Source organism: Dryobates pubescens, chromosome 24, assembly GCF_014839835.1.
Source record: "Dryobates pubescens isolate bDryPub1 chromosome 24, bDryPub1.pri, whole genome shotgun sequence".
NCBI classification, from domain to species: domain Eukaryota; kingdom Metazoa; phylum Chordata; class Aves; order Piciformes; family Picidae; genus Dryobates; species Dryobates pubescens.
In genome coordinates, this window is record NC_071635.1 from 15,021,723 (window position 1) to 15,042,676 (window position 20,954).

General features: G+C 44.2%; 1 protein-coding gene across 1 annotated transcript in view; it reads right to left on the minus strand.

Annotated features, from left to right (window-relative positions):
- TTC29 (tetratricopeptide repeat domain 29) overlaps positions 1–20,954 on the minus strand; it is a 95,705-nt gene that overhangs the window by 18,656 nt on the left and 56,095 nt on the right. The window contains exons 6-7 of the mRNA XM_054172517.1: positions 15,818–16,030; positions 13,212–13,297 (exon numbers count right to left, since the gene is read on the minus strand). Coding sequence (XP_054028492.1) covers positions 13,212–13,297; positions 15,818–16,030 — 299 coding nt within the window. The remainder of the gene's footprint in view (positions 1–13,211; positions 13,298–15,817; positions 16,031–20,954) is intronic.

Sequence of the window (20,954 nt, forward strand, 5' to 3'; positions counted from 1 at the left end):
AAAAAAATATGCCTGGAGTTGACCAGTCTGGTCTGTTCCAGAACTACTCTTCCAGAGACTTTAATGTGGGTATTTGGGTAAAATGCATCATAACCACAAATCTTGGAGCAAGGGAATGAAGGACAGGGGGAGAAGGAGGGATGTAGAGGAACCTACCCAGAGACCTAGCCAAGACAAACATCAAAGTGGAGTACTCTTGTTCAAGACCTTGCACAGGCTCTTGCTAGGACATGGCTATCACTAAGGTGTTGCCTGGTTGCCAGTGTCCCTGAGGGCTAACTGCTCCATCCAGCCTATGCTCTTCCCTCTCCTCATAGACTTGGCTATCAACTGCACTGTTTACCTTGATGCTCTGTAAGCTTGCATTGCAGTATGTGCTTCAGTTTGCTTTTCTCTGCATCTGCTTGGAGGATTAGAGAAGTCAAGACAAACATTTCGCTCACTCCCTAATAGTCTGTCAAGACAAGACCTGGGGTTCTTGGCCTATACCAAGTCTTATTTGTGTGCTTTGCATAATACTCAGAGCATGTACGTCTTGCTTTGATTCGGAATGGAATACAGCTAACTAATTGAGAAAGTTCCTTTCCCTAGAGGGATTTTAAACTTCTCTTGGCTTCCACAAGGTCAGGAGTTCACCCTGTATGCTTCACTTTGCTGCACAGGAAAGCTAAAAGTGTTAAAACCAGTACAGATGATTGAATAAACATTAACTTGTGTTCCCATCCTTCTTATTTCTTCTGCGTTACTGTTCTTAATTCTGTGCCACTCACAATCACATCGGTCCTGATTCTCTACACCTATGACTCTGTAGGAATGCAGCCATCATTTTATTATTTGCTCTACTTAACAAGGGGTTTTATCAAAAGAAGCAGTTAAAAAACCACCCAAACCAACCAACCAACACAAACAAAAGCCAGGCAGGTCCTTCAGAGCAAAAACCTCTGCAGATGTAAAAATGAGGGATTTCAGTTTGTGCAATATCAACAATTTGAAACCTTTACTTCAAGGGGCACTGCTCTAGTGAAGGCTGTTGCAGTCTTTATTTACTGCAAGCAGGGAATGTTTGCCAAACCAGCCATTGTTGACACATCTCTTCAAAATAAAGCATAGCTTAAAGAGACTGGCGTGAAGAAGCTTCATCTGTTACCCTTCAGCAGCAATATGAGAGGTGGGGGGAGGAAAAAAAACCACCAACCAACCAAACAACAAAAACCAAACCAGTTTATGTATCCTTTCCATCCTGACAGATGTGACAATAGCTGGAAACGCTGTGCCTGCCAAGAGCTTTTATCAAGTATGTTATAACAACTAGTAATAAGTGTAAATAATAAATGGCCACGATCTTAGGGGAAACGGTGGCAATACTGAACAATTTTTGGTGCTTGCTGATGGGCGGCTGCTAGCCCTGGAATTCCCTGGCTTCCCAGTAGAGTTTTGGCCTGACAATAAACAACAGTTTAATACTTTATCTAATCCCAGCCAGGAGGTAAGTTCAACAGCAAGCTTTTGCAGATGTTCACATCCAATAATCTATCCATAATTGATGAAACAGGGAGGTCAGATGTAATGGTTGCTACTATTCCAGCAACAAATAAATGGTTATTGACAAAACAAGGCAGTGCGGCGCTGAGTGCTGAGCGGTGACAAGCATGAAACAGTGCTGAGACAGGAGTAGTGATGGGAATGCAGCCCTTCATCTTGAGAATTCCACGGTGTGATGTGTGGCACGAGGGCCACTCCGACACATAAGCAGATGGAGATGACTCGTGAAGGAAAAATGAGATTCCTGCAAGTGCAGAAAAGACAAAGGCAGAGGCGGAGAAAGAAACAAGGAGCGAGGGGTGGATGAGGCTGCAAATTTGGGTGAGTGCAATAATGTGAACTGTTCAGAAATGTTTTTGTCTAGCAGCACTGTGATCCAGATGTCTGAACTGCTTTTATCACACTGTTGTGTCTACATGAATGTACCTGGCTGTCAGATTGTTGTAGCCTCTTAAGACATTAATATCTCACTATATGCATGTGCATGCTTAAATGCTCATTACTCCTTAGACAAAACACCTATAAATATTCTGCTTCATGCTTATTAATAACTTTACCCAGGAACAGATATTTTAATGATACAAAGTTTTCCTGGCTAAAAGCAAACCCAAACCTTTAAGCTTGCAATGGGGGGGGGGGGGGGGGGGAAACCCTGCAGAGATAAACTAGCAAGGTACATAACAAACCAACCAGCCCCAACAACGTAAATGCTTCCCTCAAATCATTGTTTTCTCTGCATAGCTGTATGGAAGTTGAGGAAAAGTTCTCATCCAGCTGAAAAACCTCCCATTGTTTAAGTTTTAACCCATGTAAGAAATGCACTAATGCAGAAATGCAGTTTACACTCGAAGTGAGGAAAAAGTTCTTCACTGAGCGAGTCGTTCGGCATTGGAATGGGCTGCCCAGGGACGTGGTGGAGTCGCCATCCCTGGAGGTGTTCAAGGGGAGATTGGATGTGGCACTTGGTGCCATGGTCTAGTCGTGAGGTCTGTTGGGACAGGTTGGACTTGATGATCCTTGGGGTCTCTTCCAACCTTAGTTATACTGTGATACTGTGATGCAGTAGAAGAATTAATAGACTGGGGTTTATTGACTGAATGAAATTTGAGTCGTTTACATGCAAATAGACATCTGAAACCTCCTGCATCCATTTCGGTGCTAAAAGACAGTGTTTTTACAATGTTTACTGGGGAACATTCCAATGCACAACCCAGCAGAATGGAATTGGTGGCCATTACTGCCACATGCAGTCATAAAGATTTCCAGATGGAAATATTTTAAATATTAACATTACTAAAATCACTTAAAGCACCCAGGAATGTTAAATCGATTTATTTAGAGGCCCAATTTATCCCACAGTTTCCCACCGATCCTTTTGATCAGCTCTGAAATGATACAGCAGCTGAAAGGAAACCAGCAAAACAAATTGCTTCCAGCAACGAAGCAGCAAGCCCTAGGTTTTACGCTGGCACGCTTCAGTGTTTTAGCTTCTCAGGTTATTTATCTGTCAAAGGATAGCTCTGAAGTTCCTGGAGACCTGATGCCTGGAATCAAGTCCTCTTGTTCTCCCACCTAGCCATCCATGGGGCTGATGATCAAGCAGAGCTGTGAAACATTTGCTCACCCCCAAATATGAGTTGCCCCCCTGAAGTCGATGGGAACAGCTGAACTGAAATGTAAACATGGAGTTCATAAGTAAATCGCTGCAGCTTGCCCTGTGCCAGTTGAGAAGCCAATCTAATTTGAAAAGCTTTATTCTACAGCAGTTTCTTTAAAGCCTGTTTGTTTGAGCTAAACTATAGCAAGGAAAACAAAAGCTCCAGGATTATGAATATGTTTGCCTTTAAGTACTGAAGTGCTTGGGGTTTTACAGCACGAGTACACAAGTTTTGTTTATCTAAACACGTAAAAGAGTCTGACTTCTGTAAGTATATTATCTAAGGGAGTTAGAAAAGTTCTTACCCAGGTTTTCAGCCCCTGATTACAGCCCTGGACATGAATGTGCAGTTTCACTAAGGGTCTTATTACTGACAGTTCTTAAGATATCTCATGCTGCATTTTCCCCCCCTCAGATTGTATGAGCTATTAACTAAGCCATGCTGTGACTCTCTGTTTTCCTCAGTGACATACAGCATGAGGGTTCCAAGTTTCAGCACACCTAAGCTAGAAATCCAATATAGTCTAAATCCACAAAGTAAATAGCTTCTGTAACATACAATTGAATTGCTTTGTCCTTTTTGTTCCTAGCCTGTGGGAACGAAAGGAGAAACTTGTATCTCAGCAGTTAAAAAAACCACCACCAAAAACCCCAACCAACCCACTCCCTCCCCCCCCAATAAAACAAAAAGTGGCCAAATAAACAATCTCTCCCTCAACAAAACAAACCCAGACACAAACCAACCATGAAAGTCCCCACTACTTTATTAGCAACATTAAAAGGTTTCAATAAAATAAGTAGAAAAAGTCTGCCCAAATGATATCTTTTAATTGACAGAAGGCAGTCATTACAGTTTCAGTAACCTCAGCTGGGGCAAGTGGTCTAATTGTAACCTTCTGTCTCATAAAACTAACACTCATAGAATCATTGAATCAATAAGGTTGGAAAGGACCTCAAAGATCATCAAGTCCAACCTGTCACCACAGAACTCATGACTACTACACAATGGCACCAAGTGCCATGTCCAATCCCTTCTTGAACACCTCCAGGGATGGTGACTCCACCACCTCCCTGGGCAGCACATTCCAATGCCTAACAACTCTCTCTGGGAAGAACTTTCTTCTCACCTCCAGCCTAATCTTCCCCTGGTGCAGCTCAAGACTGTGTCCTCTTGTTCTGGTGCTGGTTGCCTGGGAGAAGACACTAACCCCTTCCTGGTTACAACCACACTTCAGGTAGTTGTAGAGAGCAAGAAGGTCTCCCTTGAGCCTCCTCTTCTCCAGGCTAAACAATCCCAGCTCCCTCAGCCTCTCCTCATAGGGCTTGTGCTTGAGACCTCTCCCCAGCCTCATTGCCCTTCTCTGGACACATTCAAGTCTCTCAATGTCCTTCTTAAATTGAGGAGCCCAGAACTGGACACAGGACTCAAGGGGTGGCCTAACTAGTGCTGAGTACAGGGACAGAATGACTTCCCTGCTCCTGCTGGCCACACTATTCCTGATGCAGGCCAGGATGACATTGGCCTTCTTGGCCACCTGGGCACACTGCTGGCTCATGTTCAGCCTACTGCCAACCACTACTCCCAGGTCCCTTTCTGTTTGACTGCTCTCAGCCAGGGTGCATGGGGATGTTGTGACCAAAGTGCAGCATCCAGCATGTGGACTTGTTGAATGCCATCATGTTGGACTCTGCCCATCTGTCCAGCTGGTCAAGATCCCTCTGGAGAGCCCTTCTACCCTCTAACAGATCAACACCTACTCCCAGCTTGGTGTCATCTGCAAATTTACTGATGACTGACTCAACCTCCTCATCCAGATCATCAATGAAGATATTAACAGCAAAACATTAATTGACTGATCAGATACCCATCTATTCCCTGAAGTTCCAGGAGTTAAGTTTCACAATACAAATAATTTCTTATACTTAATTCCATCAGTGTATTTTGTCAGGGCAGGGTTCACTACCAGTACTAAACCTTCCTCCCATAGTTTTGTTTATACTGCCTTCACCAATGCCTAGCAGCAGTGGGACTTTTTAGATAGAAGAAATGCAACCAGCTTCAGAATTGGCTTACTAATTCCAGAGCTTCAAGAAGAAAATCTTCCCCTGTACGTAATCCCTAGGTAGTATCACAACCAATCAATCATTCAGAAGTGCCTGCCTTCAAAGATGACTTGGCTTGGCCTGCCTCTTTTTATTCCTTAACTATGAACTAGACAAAATTTTTCGTATGAATACAGTTTTAAGAACCATTTCAAAGTAACTTTAGTAACAGCGAAGCATCTCAGAATGATGAGCCCTTTTCTGAAGCTGCTATGCCAAAATGGTTTTCCAAGCCTGGGATGCCATTTGCTTAAGCTGAACATGTTAGCCTTCGTTACTAAGTGCCTCTTAGAGAGGAATAAAGGACAATTGGAATGATTTAAAAGAAGGAAGTTTGAAAAACAACTTCAACTGAATAATCTCTCTTGATGTGTTTTGCACACTATTGCACTATTTAGAATAAGGTAGGATAGACCAGACCAGGTTGGAAGAGACCTTTAAGATCATCAAGGCAAACCTATCACCCAACACTATCTAATCTTGTTGTTGTAACAGTCATAGAGGGGTCCAAAGGAGGGCCACAGAAATGATCAGGGGGTTGGGGAAAGGAATAGAGTAGAGTAGAGTAGAGTAGAGTAGAGTAGAGTAGAGTAGAGTAGAGTAGAATAGAATAGAATAGAATAGAATAGAATAGAATAAACTAAGTTGAGAAGAGACCTTTGAGATCATCAAGTCCAACCTTTCACCCAACACCATCATAGAGGGGTCCAAAGGAGGGCCACGAAAATGATCAGGGGGTTGGAGCAGCTCTGCTACAAAGACAGACTGAGGGAGCTGGGGGTGTTCAGCTTGGAGGAGAGAAGGCTCCAGGGAGACCTAATAGCAGCCTGCCAGTACCTGAAGGAAGCCTACAGGAAGGATGGAGACTGTTTACAAAGGCCTGCAGGGACAGGACCAGGGGCAACGGCTTCAAACTAGAGAAGAGCAAATTTAGATTGGATGTTTAGGAACAAGTTGTTTACTATGAGAGTGGTGGAACACTGGAACAACTTGCCCAGGGAGGCAGTTGAGGCCCCATCCCTGGAGATATTCAAGGTGAGGGTGGACAGAGCTCTGGGCAGCCTGCTCTAGTTGAGGATGTCCCTGCTGACTGCAGGAAGGTCAGACCAGATGAGCTTTGGCCATCCCTTCCAGCCTGGACCATTCTATGATTCTGTAGAAGTTTAAACCTAAACTCAGTGGTGTGTTCAGACACCACTGTCAGAAACAGGTCAGTTCAGCTCTCCAGCAAAGCATTAGAACAGTAAGGCAATCTCAAAGAGATGGTGCTCATTCTTCTCAAAAACCTTTGGGAGAAAAGAGGATAACACCTAGTCTACCTTTTAGACTTGCTAAGATCCTTCTTGATTTACTAAATTCATACATACACATAGGCACTAATTAGATCTAATTAGATAAAAGTCTCCCCTATGAAGAGAGACTAAGAGCCCTGGGGCTGATTAATATTGAGAAGACTGAGAGGGAATCTGATTAATGTCCATCAACATCTGAAGGGTGGAGGACAAGTGGAAGAGGCCAATCTCTTTTGGGTGGTGCACAATAATAAGACAAGGAACAAGGGGTACAAGCGTGAACATAGAAGATTTCACCTCAACATGAGGAGAAATTTCTTTACAGTGAGGGTGACAGAGCCCTAGAGCAGGCTGCCCAGAGGGGTTGTAGAGTCTCCTTCTCTGGTCACATTCAAAACCCACCTGGATGCATTCCTGTGTGGATCAAGAGGAGACTGGACGTGGCACTTGGTGCCATGGTCTGTAGAGACAGGTTGGCCTTGATGATCCTTGGGGTCTCTTCCAACCTTAGTTATACTGTGATACTGTGATACTGTGACTACCCTGGGTGATTCTCCTGTGGCAGGGGGATTGGACTGGATGATCTCTGGAGGTCCCTTCCAACCTGTGAGACTGTAAAAGGGATCCTGCACACTAACTCCAGGATATCTGCATCCCAGACACATTGATGTACATTCTCCAACTGCATGGGTTGAGACAAAGTTTTCAGTTGCTTTGACATGGGGTTTTTCCAAAGTTAATTTTATGGCCATAAATCACCCCTGATTAGTTCCACAGAGCCATTTCAAGTGTGAAGATGTCTTTGAGAGTTCATACATTTTCTTGCTGATTTTATGCCTGTGGCTTGTATCTCGTCACTCTGACCCCTCAGGCACACAGCACGAGGTCATAACCTACCACGTTTGTTTTGGCACAAGCCTCAGTGCTGGTGAGCACTGCCTCTGTTATTTCAATGTGTAGGTGTGGTGGGTTGAAATTACCTCCCTAACTAATCTGGAGAATTACCTCCAAAACAAAACTGCCAGGACTAGTTCAGTTTGGGATGGAAGCTGCATTTACAATCCAGAAATATGGAATGTAATGAATCTGTGCAAAATAGACAATATTTACAGGTATTTACAATCCATAAACAACACAAGAACCCCCCCTGGACAAAACCAGGGGGCTGCCAATAGCTTCCCTCTCTCTACCCCCTTCCTCCTGTACAAGGGAAAAGAGAAAAGAGCTACTTAGCCACAACAAGAAGACAACCAAGGTCAGCAAGAGCCAAGCAAAAGCTACCAGCTGGTATCTGGTAGAGGGAAGAAGCTGAGAAAGAGAGCCAAATAGTTTGTACAAGTAACTTCATGTCAGTTATCAGACCAATGGGATCATTTAGAACTTAGCATTATTTTCCCTTGGCATCCAATGGTAATTTATTTACATTCTACCACTTTCTGCTCAAGATCAGTGGAAAATTTCCCAGGCATCAGCCTAGAACTGCCACAGTAACACAGCCAAAGTACAGGATTCAATAGCCAAAATAAAGTAACAGAATCACAGAATCACCAAGGTTGGAAGAGACCTCAAAGGTCATCAAGTCCAACCTGTCACCACAGACCTCATGACTAAACCATGGCACCAAGTGCCACATCCAATCTCCTCTTGAACACCTCCAGGGACGGTGACTCCACCACCTCCCTGGGCAGCACATTCCAATAGCTAATGACTCTGTCAATGAATAACTTTCTCGACACCTCAAGCCTAAACTTCCTCTGATAGAACTTGAGACTGTGTCCTCTTGTTCTGGTGCTGGTTGCCTGGGTAACACTTAGAGAGAGGAAAAAAAACCTCACCCACAATGCTCAGACAAGGCATGAGGATGAATTTTTTTGATACCTTGGGATGAAATTCTAGTTGAAACAGAGAAAAACCCTTGGTGCCCAATTGCTGGAAGCATTCATGAAAGCTGAGTTTAAAACAAACCAACAAACAAAATCCCATATCAAGTATGTTTTATGCCAGATTTCTAATGACACAGAAGGGTTTCATTTAATCCTTGGCTTACTGGACAAGGCTGAAGAAAACCAAGTAAACAATAACTTCAAAATTAGCCTAGGTAGAGAGCTCTCCCTGCCAAAAAAATCTATGTTTAAGGTAAAACCCTGTATCATGTAAGCTATCAATAATTTGTGTTGCTTTGGGTCACATTTAAGGTAATGGCAATGTTTAAGGTAAATGTTGATAATGTTGTGAGAGACCAAAATCTTGTCCTTGCTGGTGTGACTCAACAAAGATAAAATCACCTTTGCTGCTTGCCCAGACAATAGCTGATGTGTATTGGGCAGAGGGGAAGGTGCAAGGATAAAATATTGCTCACTGGACTACACCTGGCCTGACAACAATGGACCGAGGCCAGTGATATCTATACCTTCAGGAATATGCATAAGACAAGATCATCTCCACCCATCAGGTAGCCCAGAAAGGGAGGATGGTGAGGCAGTGGATTCACCACCTGGCCCCTGATGTGTATTGGGTGTGTGGGCAGCTAAATGGAGAAGGAGGAGGCAAGAGGTGCACACCCCCCTCCCCCCCCCCCCTTCCTCCAGACCCTTGTCCAAACACAAAGGAATACAGAGAAAGATTTCCTGGGGAACAATACCTGGACACTTACCTAAGGACCATTTCCTGGGGGGCAATACTTGGACACATACCTAAGGACTAAAAACCTGTATAAAAAGACTTGAGCAACTACTGGCTCAGAAGGAAAACACGGGAGAAGGAAAACACAGGAGAAGGAAAACACAGGTGAAGGAAAACACAGGTGAAGGAAAACACAGGAAGAAAAGACCTGGACAATGCCACCAAGAGGGATACAAGGACAGAGACAAGAAGGATACCAGGACAGAGACGTCACCATGTAGCTTGGAAGAAGCAGACCAAGAGGAACCCTCTCTCCATGCCCTAAGTTCCGCCTGCTGCAACTCACGGAGCTGAAGAGGCTGCTCAGAGGACCACACTGCCAAAGCTGCAGCACCCTTCTTCTACAGCTGAAGCTACAACACTCTTCCTCTACAGACCCAACATCTCCTCTACATCCAGAGCTGCAGCACCTTTGCTCCACAGACTCAAACTGTCTTGGAGGGTGAGGGGTGTGGTAATATAATTCCTTTCCTCTTCTCTCTCCCTCGTCTCTCTCTCCCTCTCTATTCTCTCTCGCTCCTTCTGATCCATCCACTTTATTTGTGTAATAAATAGTCTAGCTGTTGATATTTTGGCCTCATTTGTGCCCATAACATGGGAATATTCAAAAGATCTGAGTCTCTTTCCCTCTCTGGACTGAGACAAATGTTTAAGGTAAAACCTATATCATGTAAGCTATTAATGTTTTGTGTTGCTTTGTGTCACATTTAGGGGGGTGGGGAGACGACACACCATTAGGCTTGATTAAAAACCAGATGATATAAAAAATCCTATGAAGATACCACCCTGCTCCTGAGCCTAATTGGTTTGCAGGCTTTTCAACTTGCACACAGTTAGGTTTTTTTTACATCTGAAATCCACTGAAATGAATCACAAATACACATCAAATAAAATGAAACCAATTTATACAGGTTACACACCAAATCAAATTATGTCAGATTAAACACCAAGTGCCTAACCAAAATAAAAGTGAATAAATCCCCTTCTCCAACAAAAGTAGCCCTTGAAATGCAGAGTGACTGAGTAGTTTTGGTATAAACAGGCTGCAGCTTAATCATTCCAACCTTTAATTACTGCATCAGATAATGAATATTTTGAACATATGCTTCTCCACTCTGCTAGAAGACATGAATGAGAGAAACAAGTTTTTATGCATGCTGCTGTGTGTGCCTGTTGGGGGAGGGAGTAGCAGGCAAAAGGAACCAAGTGGCAACAATTGGAGGAAACTGTGTCTGGAACAGCTGCTCCTTTCAGATTCCCCTAGAAGGAGACTGCCTGAGGTGGACCACAGCACAAAAGGATAAAGGAGATGAAAACTGATGCAAAGCAGGAAAATAACTGCTGAGACCCCAGAGTCTACACCCGAATAGTCCCAAGCTGTGTGGCAAGACCTCTTTAGCATGCTACAGAAGCTGGTGATGAACTACATATTACCATGAGGCAAACAGGCTCCTAGCAGTATTGTCTGCATGTTATGTGTAATGATAACCAGTAGTCCTTGGGGAACAGGATGCAATGATTTCATCTCTGTAAGCATCTGAGCTCCCCTTGGATACAGAGACCATTATACTGAGAACAGAAGGGTAAATTTTAGGCAATGATTTCTAATTGGAGAGTGAAGACAACTTGTGTTTAACGGCGCTGTCAACCACCAATATTTTACTGCTGTCCATATTGATCGCTGTTAAGGACAAAAGGAACTCAAATGGTAGCTCTTTTTCCCAGCCCCATCACACACAGACACTTTTTTTTTCTGAATGAGAGGCCTTCATAGGTTTCTTATGTAATATTGTATAATATTATCAGAAGATACCACTGGTTTATAACATAGCATTATTTACACTTGGAAGTGATTGCATTTTCAGTACTGTTAAAAAGATTTTATACCCTTAACACCATGCAGCACTTATGGTTTGTGCTGTAAAGACTTTATTGCCCTTTTAACAAAAATGCACATTGCCTCCTTTACCCTGTTAGGTGTTTTGCCTAAGACTGAAGCCAAGAGGCACAACCTATTACACAGAACCCCTCCCAAAGTGCAGAAGCCAAGTAAGCAATACTGAGGGAGCTGAGGGCTCTTTAGCTTGGAGAAAAGGAGACTGAGAGGTGACCTCATTAATGTTTATAAATATGTAAAGGGTGGATGCTGAGAGGATGGAGCCAGGCTCTGCTCAGTAATGCTCAATGACAGCACAAGGGGCGATGGTGGAAGTTAAGGCATAGCAAGTTTCATGTGAACATGAGGACAATTTTTTTCCCCTGTGAGTGTGACAGAACACTGGAACAGGCTGTCCAGGGGATTGTGGAGTCTCCCTCTCCAGAAATATTCTAGATCCACCTGGATGTGTTCCTGTGTGACCTGTTCTAGGTGATCCTGCTCTGGCAGGATGAGCTTTCGAGGTCCCTTCCAGCCCCTAGCATTCTGTGATTCTGTGAATACTGAAACCCCTCCTGAGCTCACTCTGTGACTACTAGTGGTCTACTCCAGAAAGAAAAATAAGCCACCACAACAAATAGCCACAAAGAATGACCTCAATAACACACATTCACTCATAAAATGGAGTCATCCTACAGGAAAAGGTGCAAACAGAAAAAGAAATAGTAATTATCCCCTTGATTAATTGCAATGATCATGGATGAAATACCACAGGCAAATTTATTTTCCACACAGTATTTTTAAGAGGGCTGTAGAGGACTATGACTTTGGATGACTGCCACAGACACAGTTGCTGCATATTTTCCCTCTCACACTCAGCTATGATGAAACCCTCCTCCCGGACTGAATTCCACACATAACACTCTTAGAAATGTTATGAATGGGAGGCTGAAGGGAACCATGAGAAGCTTTAACCGAAGTATCAAAAGAAAGGACTGCATCAGCATGACAGATTTTCATACCAAGAAGTAATTAATATTTCTTCTATATTCCTGAAGTTGTGAAAAGCTCAACATGTGAATTGCTAAGTCTTTAACTGCTGCTTACGAAGCGCAGCCTGCAGGTCGAGGGAGGTGATTATCTCTCTCTGCTCTACTCCAGTGAGACACCACCTGGAGTACTGTGTCCAGTTCTGGAGCCCCTAATACAAGAAGGATAAGGACATGCTGGAAGGTGTCCAGAGAAGGGCCACGAGGATGATCAGAGGGCTGGAGCTCCTCTGCTATAGAGACAGACTGAGAGAGTTGGGGTTGTTCATTCTGGAGAAGAGAAGGCTCCAAGGAGACCTTCTTGTGGCCTTCCAGTATCTGAAGGGGGCTACAAGAAAGCTGGGGAGGCACTATTTAGGGTGTCAGGTAGTAATAGAACTGGGGAGAATGCAGCAAAACTAGAAGTGGGTAGATTCAGATTGGATGTTAGGAAGAAGTTCTTCCCCATGAGGGTGGTGAGACACTAGAACAGGTTGCTCAGGGAAGTGGTGGAAGCCTCATCCCTGGAGGTGCTGAAGGCCAGGCTGGACGTGGCTGTGAGCAACCTGACGTAGTGTGAGGTGTCCCTGCCCATGGCAGGGGCATTGGAACTGGCTGATCCTTGAGGTCCCTTCCAACCCTGACAATTTAATAATTCTATGATTCTATGATTCTAATCTGCTGTTTTGAACTACTTGTCACTATTGGTGTTTTATGTGAAAACCTAACTAAACAAAAAATGGTTTATGTACCTATGAATACAGTAAAGTCAGTCACATATAACCTGAACTGTCAATTCATGTTATTTCTACAGATCCAAGCATGGAAACCTGGACTCCAACATTTCTGCAGGTCATTTGAGCCACAACTGCTTAATCCACATGTAACTCTGTCTTCAGAAGTCAATACAGTCACAAGAGGTCTGTGAGCCAAATCTCCCCAAGCCTTTTCCACTCCTCAAAACTCCCAAAGGTGCCAAGGGGACAGAGAAAAGCATTGGGAAATCTAAAGCAGCTTTAAAGGAAACTTACTGATAATGCTGTCTGTTGTTCTCCAGCAAAATGATATGCCATACTTAAGCAATAAGCAGCTTCTCCTTCCAGCTTTCTATCACCTCCTAAAAAAAGGATTACAGTTACAGTCACCAGTATAATCTGTACAAAAGTACTGCAGCACAGACTCTCAAATAACTCACAAATGTTTAACTACTGCAGTAATTTCCCCCTCTTCTTCTTACCCTTCCCATTTCTCTCTTTACAAAAATAATATATAGTGGTAATTAAAAATAGAGGCTATGGATTTAAACAGAGTTCAACCAGAAAGTTCATCAAAGTCAGAGAAAATCTCTCTTCCAGTAACTAATGCAGCACAAGCAATTTAACATATCCTAATGTCCTCTGTCATGAGGTTTTTGGTAACAATCAATATCTTCAGTAGCATCTCTCTCTCTTCATATAGCTAGCAGAAGTAGCCACAAGTCTGCAGGCAATACAATACTGAAGAGGAAGGGTTGATCCAGCAGGTAAGTGGCTGTGCTGCCATCCTGAGGGACCTCAGCAGGCTGGAGAATTGGGCCAATGGCAGGCTCCTGGAGTTTGGAAAGGGGAAATGCAAATCCTGCACCTGGGGAAGGATGACCCCAGGCACCAGCCCAAGCTATGGGCTGACTATAGGCTTGGGAGAGAAGGATCTGGGTTTGCTGGTGGACAACAAGTTGCCCATGAGACAGCGATGCACACCCACAGCAAAGGCAAGCAGCAGGATCAGAGTGTTGTGAGCAGAGCGAGAGATGTTTCTTTGGCTCTCCTCAGCACCAGTGAGGTCACTCCAGGAGTGCTGTGTCCCTTCCTCAGCTCCCCAGGACAAAAGAGATAGGGGAGTGATTTCAGTGAATGGGTGCAGAGATGACAAAGGGAAGAAGAGGCTCATGGGGAATCTTATCAGTACCTCTTGGGCAGAAGAGCAGAGCAGCAAGCTAGGTTTTTTCAGCTGTGTTCAGCAACAAAGAGATGAGAGGCATACACTTGAATTCCATCTGAACTCAAAAGATTTCAATGCGAGAATGTTTTCCAGAATGGTTATGGAGACTGCACCTGTGGAGATACTAAAAACTTAACAGGCTGTGGATGTGTGCAGCCTGCACTAGCTGACCCTGGTGAATTCCAGAGGATGGTCTTCCTATCTCAGCTATTCTATGATTCTGCAATTTGTTCTTTATGTTCAAATGATTTAGGTGTATTAAGAAACTGTTTGCTCATGAAAGAAAACTGTTTGTTGGGGTTTTGGGGTTTTCTTTGAAGTACTGAATAACTATGTAGAGTGAAAAGGTTCTATTCCAGCTGATCATATCACTCAAAGTCAGTCATCAGTAAATTTGCAGATGACACCAAGCTGCGAGCAGGTGTTGGTCAGTTAGAGGGCAGAAGGGCTCTCCAGAGGGACCTTGACCAGCTGGACAGATGGGCAGAGTCCAACATGATGGCATTCAACAAGTCCAAGTGCTGGGTGCTGCACTTCGGCCACAACAACCCCAGGCAGAGCTACAGGCTGGGGTCAGAGTGGCTGGAGAGCTGCCAAACAGAAAGGGACCTGGGGGTACTGATTGACAGCTGGCTGAACATGAGCCAGCAGTGTGCCCAGGTGGCCAGGAAGGGCAATGGCATCCTGGCCTGCATCAAGAATAGTGTGGCCAGCAGGAGCAGGGAAGTCATTCTGCCCCTGTACTCTGCACTGGTTACGCCACACCTTAAGTCCTGTGTCCAGTTCTGGGGCCCTCAATTTAAGAAGGACATTGAGACACTTGAAGGTGTCCAGAGAAGGGCAATGAGGCTGGGGAGAGGCCTCAAGCACAAGCCCTATGAGGAGAAGTTGAGGGAGCTGGGGTTGTTTAGCCTGGAGAAGAGGAGGCTCAGGGGAGACCTTATTGCTGTCTACAACTACCTGAAGATTCGTTGTAGCCAGGAGGGAATCAGTCTCTTCTCCCATGCCCCCAGCACCAGAACAAGAGGACACAGTCTCAAGCTGTGCCAGGAGAGGTTTAGGCTGGAGGTGAGGAGAAAGTTCTTCCCAGAGAGAGCTGTTAGCTATTGGAATGTGCTGCCCAGGGAGGTGGTGGAGTCCCCATCCCTGGAGGTGCTCAAGAGGGGACTGGACGTGGCGCTTGGTGCCATGGTCTAGTAGGCATGAGGTGTTGGGTGACAGGTTGGACCTGATGATCTTTGAGAGATTTTCCAACCTTATTGATTCTATGTATTCTATGAAAAAATCAACAGTGACTAACTAATCAAAAGATCAGTGAGCTGATCAGTGAGCAGTGACCTCACGTTCCATGATGGGCTCACTGGTTTATATCATTATTCCCACACGGTTGTGGGGTTGTGTTTGGGTTTTATTGTTTGGCTTGGGTGTGGTTTTGTGATAAAGCTTTCAGGAATCCCAAAGATTCTTTGTTGTCAGCAAGAAGGCACTGCTGCTTTAGTGAGAACTGGAAGTGTATTGATAGCATTTGTCTTTGAATTTCACAGGAAATAATCACCCAAACACTTGACAATTTCCACTTCGCTCTCGGGGAAAAGCACGGCATGCACATCAAATAAAGGAATGGGGAAGTGTTATTTTTTTTTTTTTCCCCACCTACCTTCTTTTGCCAGTTTTGAAGCTTTTATTAGGGTTTTGATGGCCTGTTTGTGTTCTTTATTTCCTAGCATTTTGTCTGCTAGTAATGTATGAATCCTCCAGAGATGCTCACACGCCAGTGAATTGTAAGCGCGGCCTGCCTCATCCTTCCACGTCGAACCCTGTGTGAGCTGATAAAATGCTTCATAATGCTCAGCAGCTCTCATGATGTGACCTGGAAAAATGTCAGTCAGAATTACAAGCAGTGTAATCAACAAACATTTTATGAAGTTACTAAACCATAATGATTTTCCGTATTAGAAATGAAATTGCAACCAATCAAGCCACAGATTTCTCCCCCACCCCCTCCCCACCACCAAGAATCTTCACAATATAGACAAAAAGCTTGCTGGAAAATGCTGCCAAGCTTCACAAGTTTACCAGTAATGCTGTCATTCATGTTTATCACACTTTGAATTAGCTTTCCTATGTTGGAAGTGTTGTGTTCCCAAGGAAGCAAAGACAGGATTCCCTGGGAAAGGCATTTATTATAGATGCAGGAATACAGCCTTTGTGGATCCTCTCTTCCCTATGCATAAATAATCACAGTTCAAGTTGTTCCTCCAGTTTCTCTCTCCACAGTGAAAAAATCAGTGCTGAAAAAAAATGAAATGTGGAAAACAGAGGTATGAAAAGTGTGGGGAAAATTTATCTCTATTCAAATGGAGATAAACTTGCAGCAGGAGCAGAGAGGTGATTGTCCCGTGATGCTCAGCTCTGGTGTGGCCACACCTGGAGTATTGTGTCCAGTTTTGGGTACCTCCATACAAGAGGGATGTGGAGGTGCTGAAGCCAGTGCAGAGGAGGGCAAGGAAGCTGTGAAGGGCCTGGAAAATAAATCATATGCAGAGCAACTGATGGAGCTGGGGCTGCTCAGGTTGAAAAAGAGGCTAAGGGGAGACCTCATTGCTGTCTGCAACTACCTGGAAGGACATTGTGGAGAGGTTGGAGCTCACCTCTTCTCACAGGTAATTAGTGATAGAACGAGAAGGAACACCCTCAAGATGCACCAGGGTAGGTTTAGACTGGACATCAGGAAATGTTTTCCCCAGCAAGAGTGGTCAGATATTGGCACAGGCTGCCCAGGGAGGTGGTGGAGTCACCACCCCTGGATGTGTGTTTAAAGGTCATTTGGATGTGGTGCTTGGGGATATGGTTTAGAGGTGAACCTTGCAGAGTAGGGTTAATAGTTGGAGTTGGTGATCCTGAGGGGCTTTTCCAACCTGAATGTTTCTGTGATTCTATGAAATAATTGATGGGAAAAAAAACATTATGCAAAGTTATTTATTCAACAGTTATTACTAGGCCAACTCTGGTGAGTTAAGGCAGGGAATTTGCTGGAACAGTATTAACCACTAATAAGCTAATTATTGAGCCTGAAGTAATACACTTTAAGGTCTTCAGATCTAAATTACTCAAACACCTTAAATGCAAAGCAAAGTTTAAAGATCAATTCATTTGAATGTGCAAGAAGCTCCTCCATCCCCTCTACCTTCAGCTGGATTTATCTTCATACACAGATGCAAATCTAGGAGATTTCTGTGCTTTCTGGAAGATGGAAACTCAAAGCCTTTTGAAAGGACAGAAAAGCTTTCCCTAGGCAAAATGGGGACAGAAAAGCTGCTGGGGAACAGGTAAGATGAGAAAATTTACAATAAAGCAGTATTTCTAAAGCAGCAGCCCTGTGGTAACATCAGATTGCTTTGTAAAGTGTCATCTGTAGCAGGGACAACTGTGAATGTGACCCCTCCTCCTGGATTTGTGTGTGTGATAGAGAAATCTTGTCCATAGATCAATTGAAGCCAAAACAAAGCATAAACTATGTTTGTTTAACCATGTTTGCAGTTTACACCTCTTCTGAAACATGATTTATCCTGAATGGTCACCATTCTGCAGGCTGCCTTTATCATCCTGCAAACCACAGAAAGAACCAGGGAAGAGAAAAGTTTCCCAACTGCAGGAAAAGGAGAGAAGCTTGGAGAAGGACTTGCTTTAGGCATTCCAAGAGAAAAAGGAGGCTAGCTCCCCAGGCCTCCAGCCAACCTAGAGGCAGCAGAACAGCTATGACAGATTCCTCTTCTTTAGCTTCGTCTTTCACATATGTTACCCTTTTTCTCACCATGCTTTCAACTTAGCAGTATAAGACATACCTCTTGTCTGTCTTAAAATTAAATTCATTTTCATGATTAAAATGAGTTCAGCTAAAAATGACAAGCACAAGAAAGTTCTCTTTCTAAGCAACAACTAATTAAGTGAGTTTCATAGAGATATAATCTTAAGACTCTGCAAGCTGTGATTCAGGTAAGAATCCTAGAGAACACAACAAGAAGTGCTTAAGCGTGAGGTGAAAGAGAAGACAGACGCTTTCCTCAGATCTGCTCCAGGCTAGGACAGGTATCAGTGCTGGGCCCCATGCTCTTTAATATCTTTATTGATGATCTGGATGAGGGAATTGAGTCCATCATCAATAAGTTTGCAGATGACAGCAAGCTGGGGGCAGGAGTTGATCTGTTAGAGGGTGGGAGAGCCCTGCAGAGGGACCTTGCCAGGCTGGGCAGATGGGCAGAGTCCAAGGGCAGGAGATTGAACACATCCAAGTGCCAGGTTCTACACATTGGCCACAACAACCCCAGGTGGTGCTACAGGCTGGGGTCAGAGTGGCTGGAGAGCAGCCAGGCAGAGAGGGACCTGAGGGTACTGGTCAGTGGTAGGCTGAACATGAGCCAGAAGTGTACCCAGGTGGCCAAGAGGGCCAATGGCATCCTGGCCTGAATCAGGAACAGTGTGGCCAGCAGGAACAGGGAGGTCATTCTGCCCTGTACTCAGCACTGGTTAGGCTACACCTTGAGTCCTGTGTCCAGTTCTGAGCCCCTCAGTTTAGGAAAGATGTTGACTTGCTTGTCCAGAGGAGGGCAACAAAGCTGGGGAGGGGTTTGCAGCACAGCCCTGTGAGGAGAGGCTGAGGGAGCTGGGGTTGCTTAGCCTGGAGAAGAGGAGGCTCAGGGGAGACCTTATTGCTGTCTACAACTCCCTGAAGGGAGGTTGTAGCCAGGAGGGGGCTGGTCTCTTCTCCCAGGCAACCAGCACCAGAACAAGAAGACATAGGCTCAAGCTGCACCAGGGGAGGTTTAGGCTGGATGTTAGGAAGAAATTCTTCATAGAAAGAGTGATTGGCCATGGGAATGTGCTGCCCAGGGAGGTGGTGGAGTCACCATCACTGGAGGTGTTTAGGAAGAGACTGGATGGGTTGCTTGGTGCCATGGTTTAGTTGATTAGATGGTGTTGGGCGATAGGTTGGACTCAATGATCTCTATTCTATTCTACTCTACTCTATTTGAGACATTGGCCAAAATGTTAGGGGGAAGAAAAAGAAATGAAAACAATCTTGTTAGCAGATTAGCTGCCAGAGCCTGTATGCAGAGAAAGCTCTGTATAGTCCTTCAAAAATATCACATACTTGACATCAGACTGAGCAAACAGAAATGCAAAGTGAAATTCTCATGGCTAGTACAAGCTGTTTAAGGATTCACTGGCAGCACAGGCATCAGGAAACCTAAACCTAGATGAAAACTCTTGCCCATTCTAAAGAGGCTCCCAGTTTGAATTTGGGTTTCTGCCTGACTTCCAGCTAACTTCCTTATATAAGACCAACTCAGAAGCCAACAGAATCCTAGCTATCCAAGTTGCTAAATGCAGATTTAAGGCATTAGATGAAGAGGCAAATGATTGAAAGCTGAGTTGAACTTCTAAATTAATGGCTAGATGTAGCATTTCACCCACTGGGTCACTCAAAGGCAAATACAGACTTATCCTTGGAGTGCTCCTCAAAGTTTATTGATCAAATGATTGTCCTTTTGAAAGAATATTGCCATACATTTAAGTGATTTAATTTCACTACATGTATAGAGGTCCTCCATCCCTCTACTCTGCACTGGTGAGGCTGCATCTGGAATATTGTGTCCAGTTCCAGGCCCCTCAGTTCCAGAAGGACCTCAGGGAACTTCTTGAAAGAGTCCAGTGCAGAACCACAGAGAAGATTGATTAAGGGAGTGGGACATTTTCCTTATGAGGACAGACTGAAGGAGCTGGGGCTCTTTAGCTTGGAGGAGACTGAAGGTGACCTTAATTATGTTTATAAATACATAATGGTTGAGTGCTGAGAGGATGGATCCAGTCTCTGCTCAGTAGTGCCCAATGACAGCACAAGGGGCAATGGTGGAAGTTGAGGCATGGGAAACATGAGGAGAATTTTTTTCCCCTGTGAGGGTGACAGAACACTGCAACAGGCTACCCAGGGAGAGCTGTGGAGTCTCCCTCTCTGGAGATACTCAAAACCTGCCTGGATGTGTTCCTTTGTGATCTGCTCTGGGTGATCCTGCTGTGGCAGTGGGGTTGGAGTGGCTGAGTTTTCAAGGTCTCTTCCAGCCCCCAGCATTCTGTGGTTCTGTGTAATAGATGCCTTAGAATAACAGAGTCTGATTCTTATGTAACTCAAAAATGAGAAAGGAAGGGAAGAAGCAACCAAGTGAAGAGTATCACCTGGATACATAACGAAACTGAACACTGCACCTGAGTTCTTTCCAAGACTCTATAACACAATCTCTTCATGAGACATCATTTAAGTGAATAACCTGTGCAACCTTCAGAACTGTTGTTTAGATTGTTAGAACTATCAGCTATGATAATTCTTACCCATGCCTCCTCACTTGCAAGTATTCCCTTGAGAGAGCTTCTGTCAGAGCAGAAATTGAGCTCATATATTCCACATACCCCATAGTTCTTAAGAGTTGACCTAACCATGAGAGCTGTGACCTGACATCTTTTTGTTTGGCCAGAGCTCAGTGAAACCTCTTTAGTGACAATCCATCTACATTGAGCTTCAAAATACAAAAGCTTTTTCTGGCAGTATTCAAATGGAACTAAAGCACATTTGACTTCATTGAGCTACCAAGAAAGATTGTGATGTGAAAAAAAAAGGAGTAAATTAATCTATTCACAAAAATACCAAAAATATGCTGAGCAAAAAGCCACAAAGAAAGAAAAACAAACCAAGCAACCCACCTCAAAACAACAAACCCAGACACCCTCAACCAACCAAG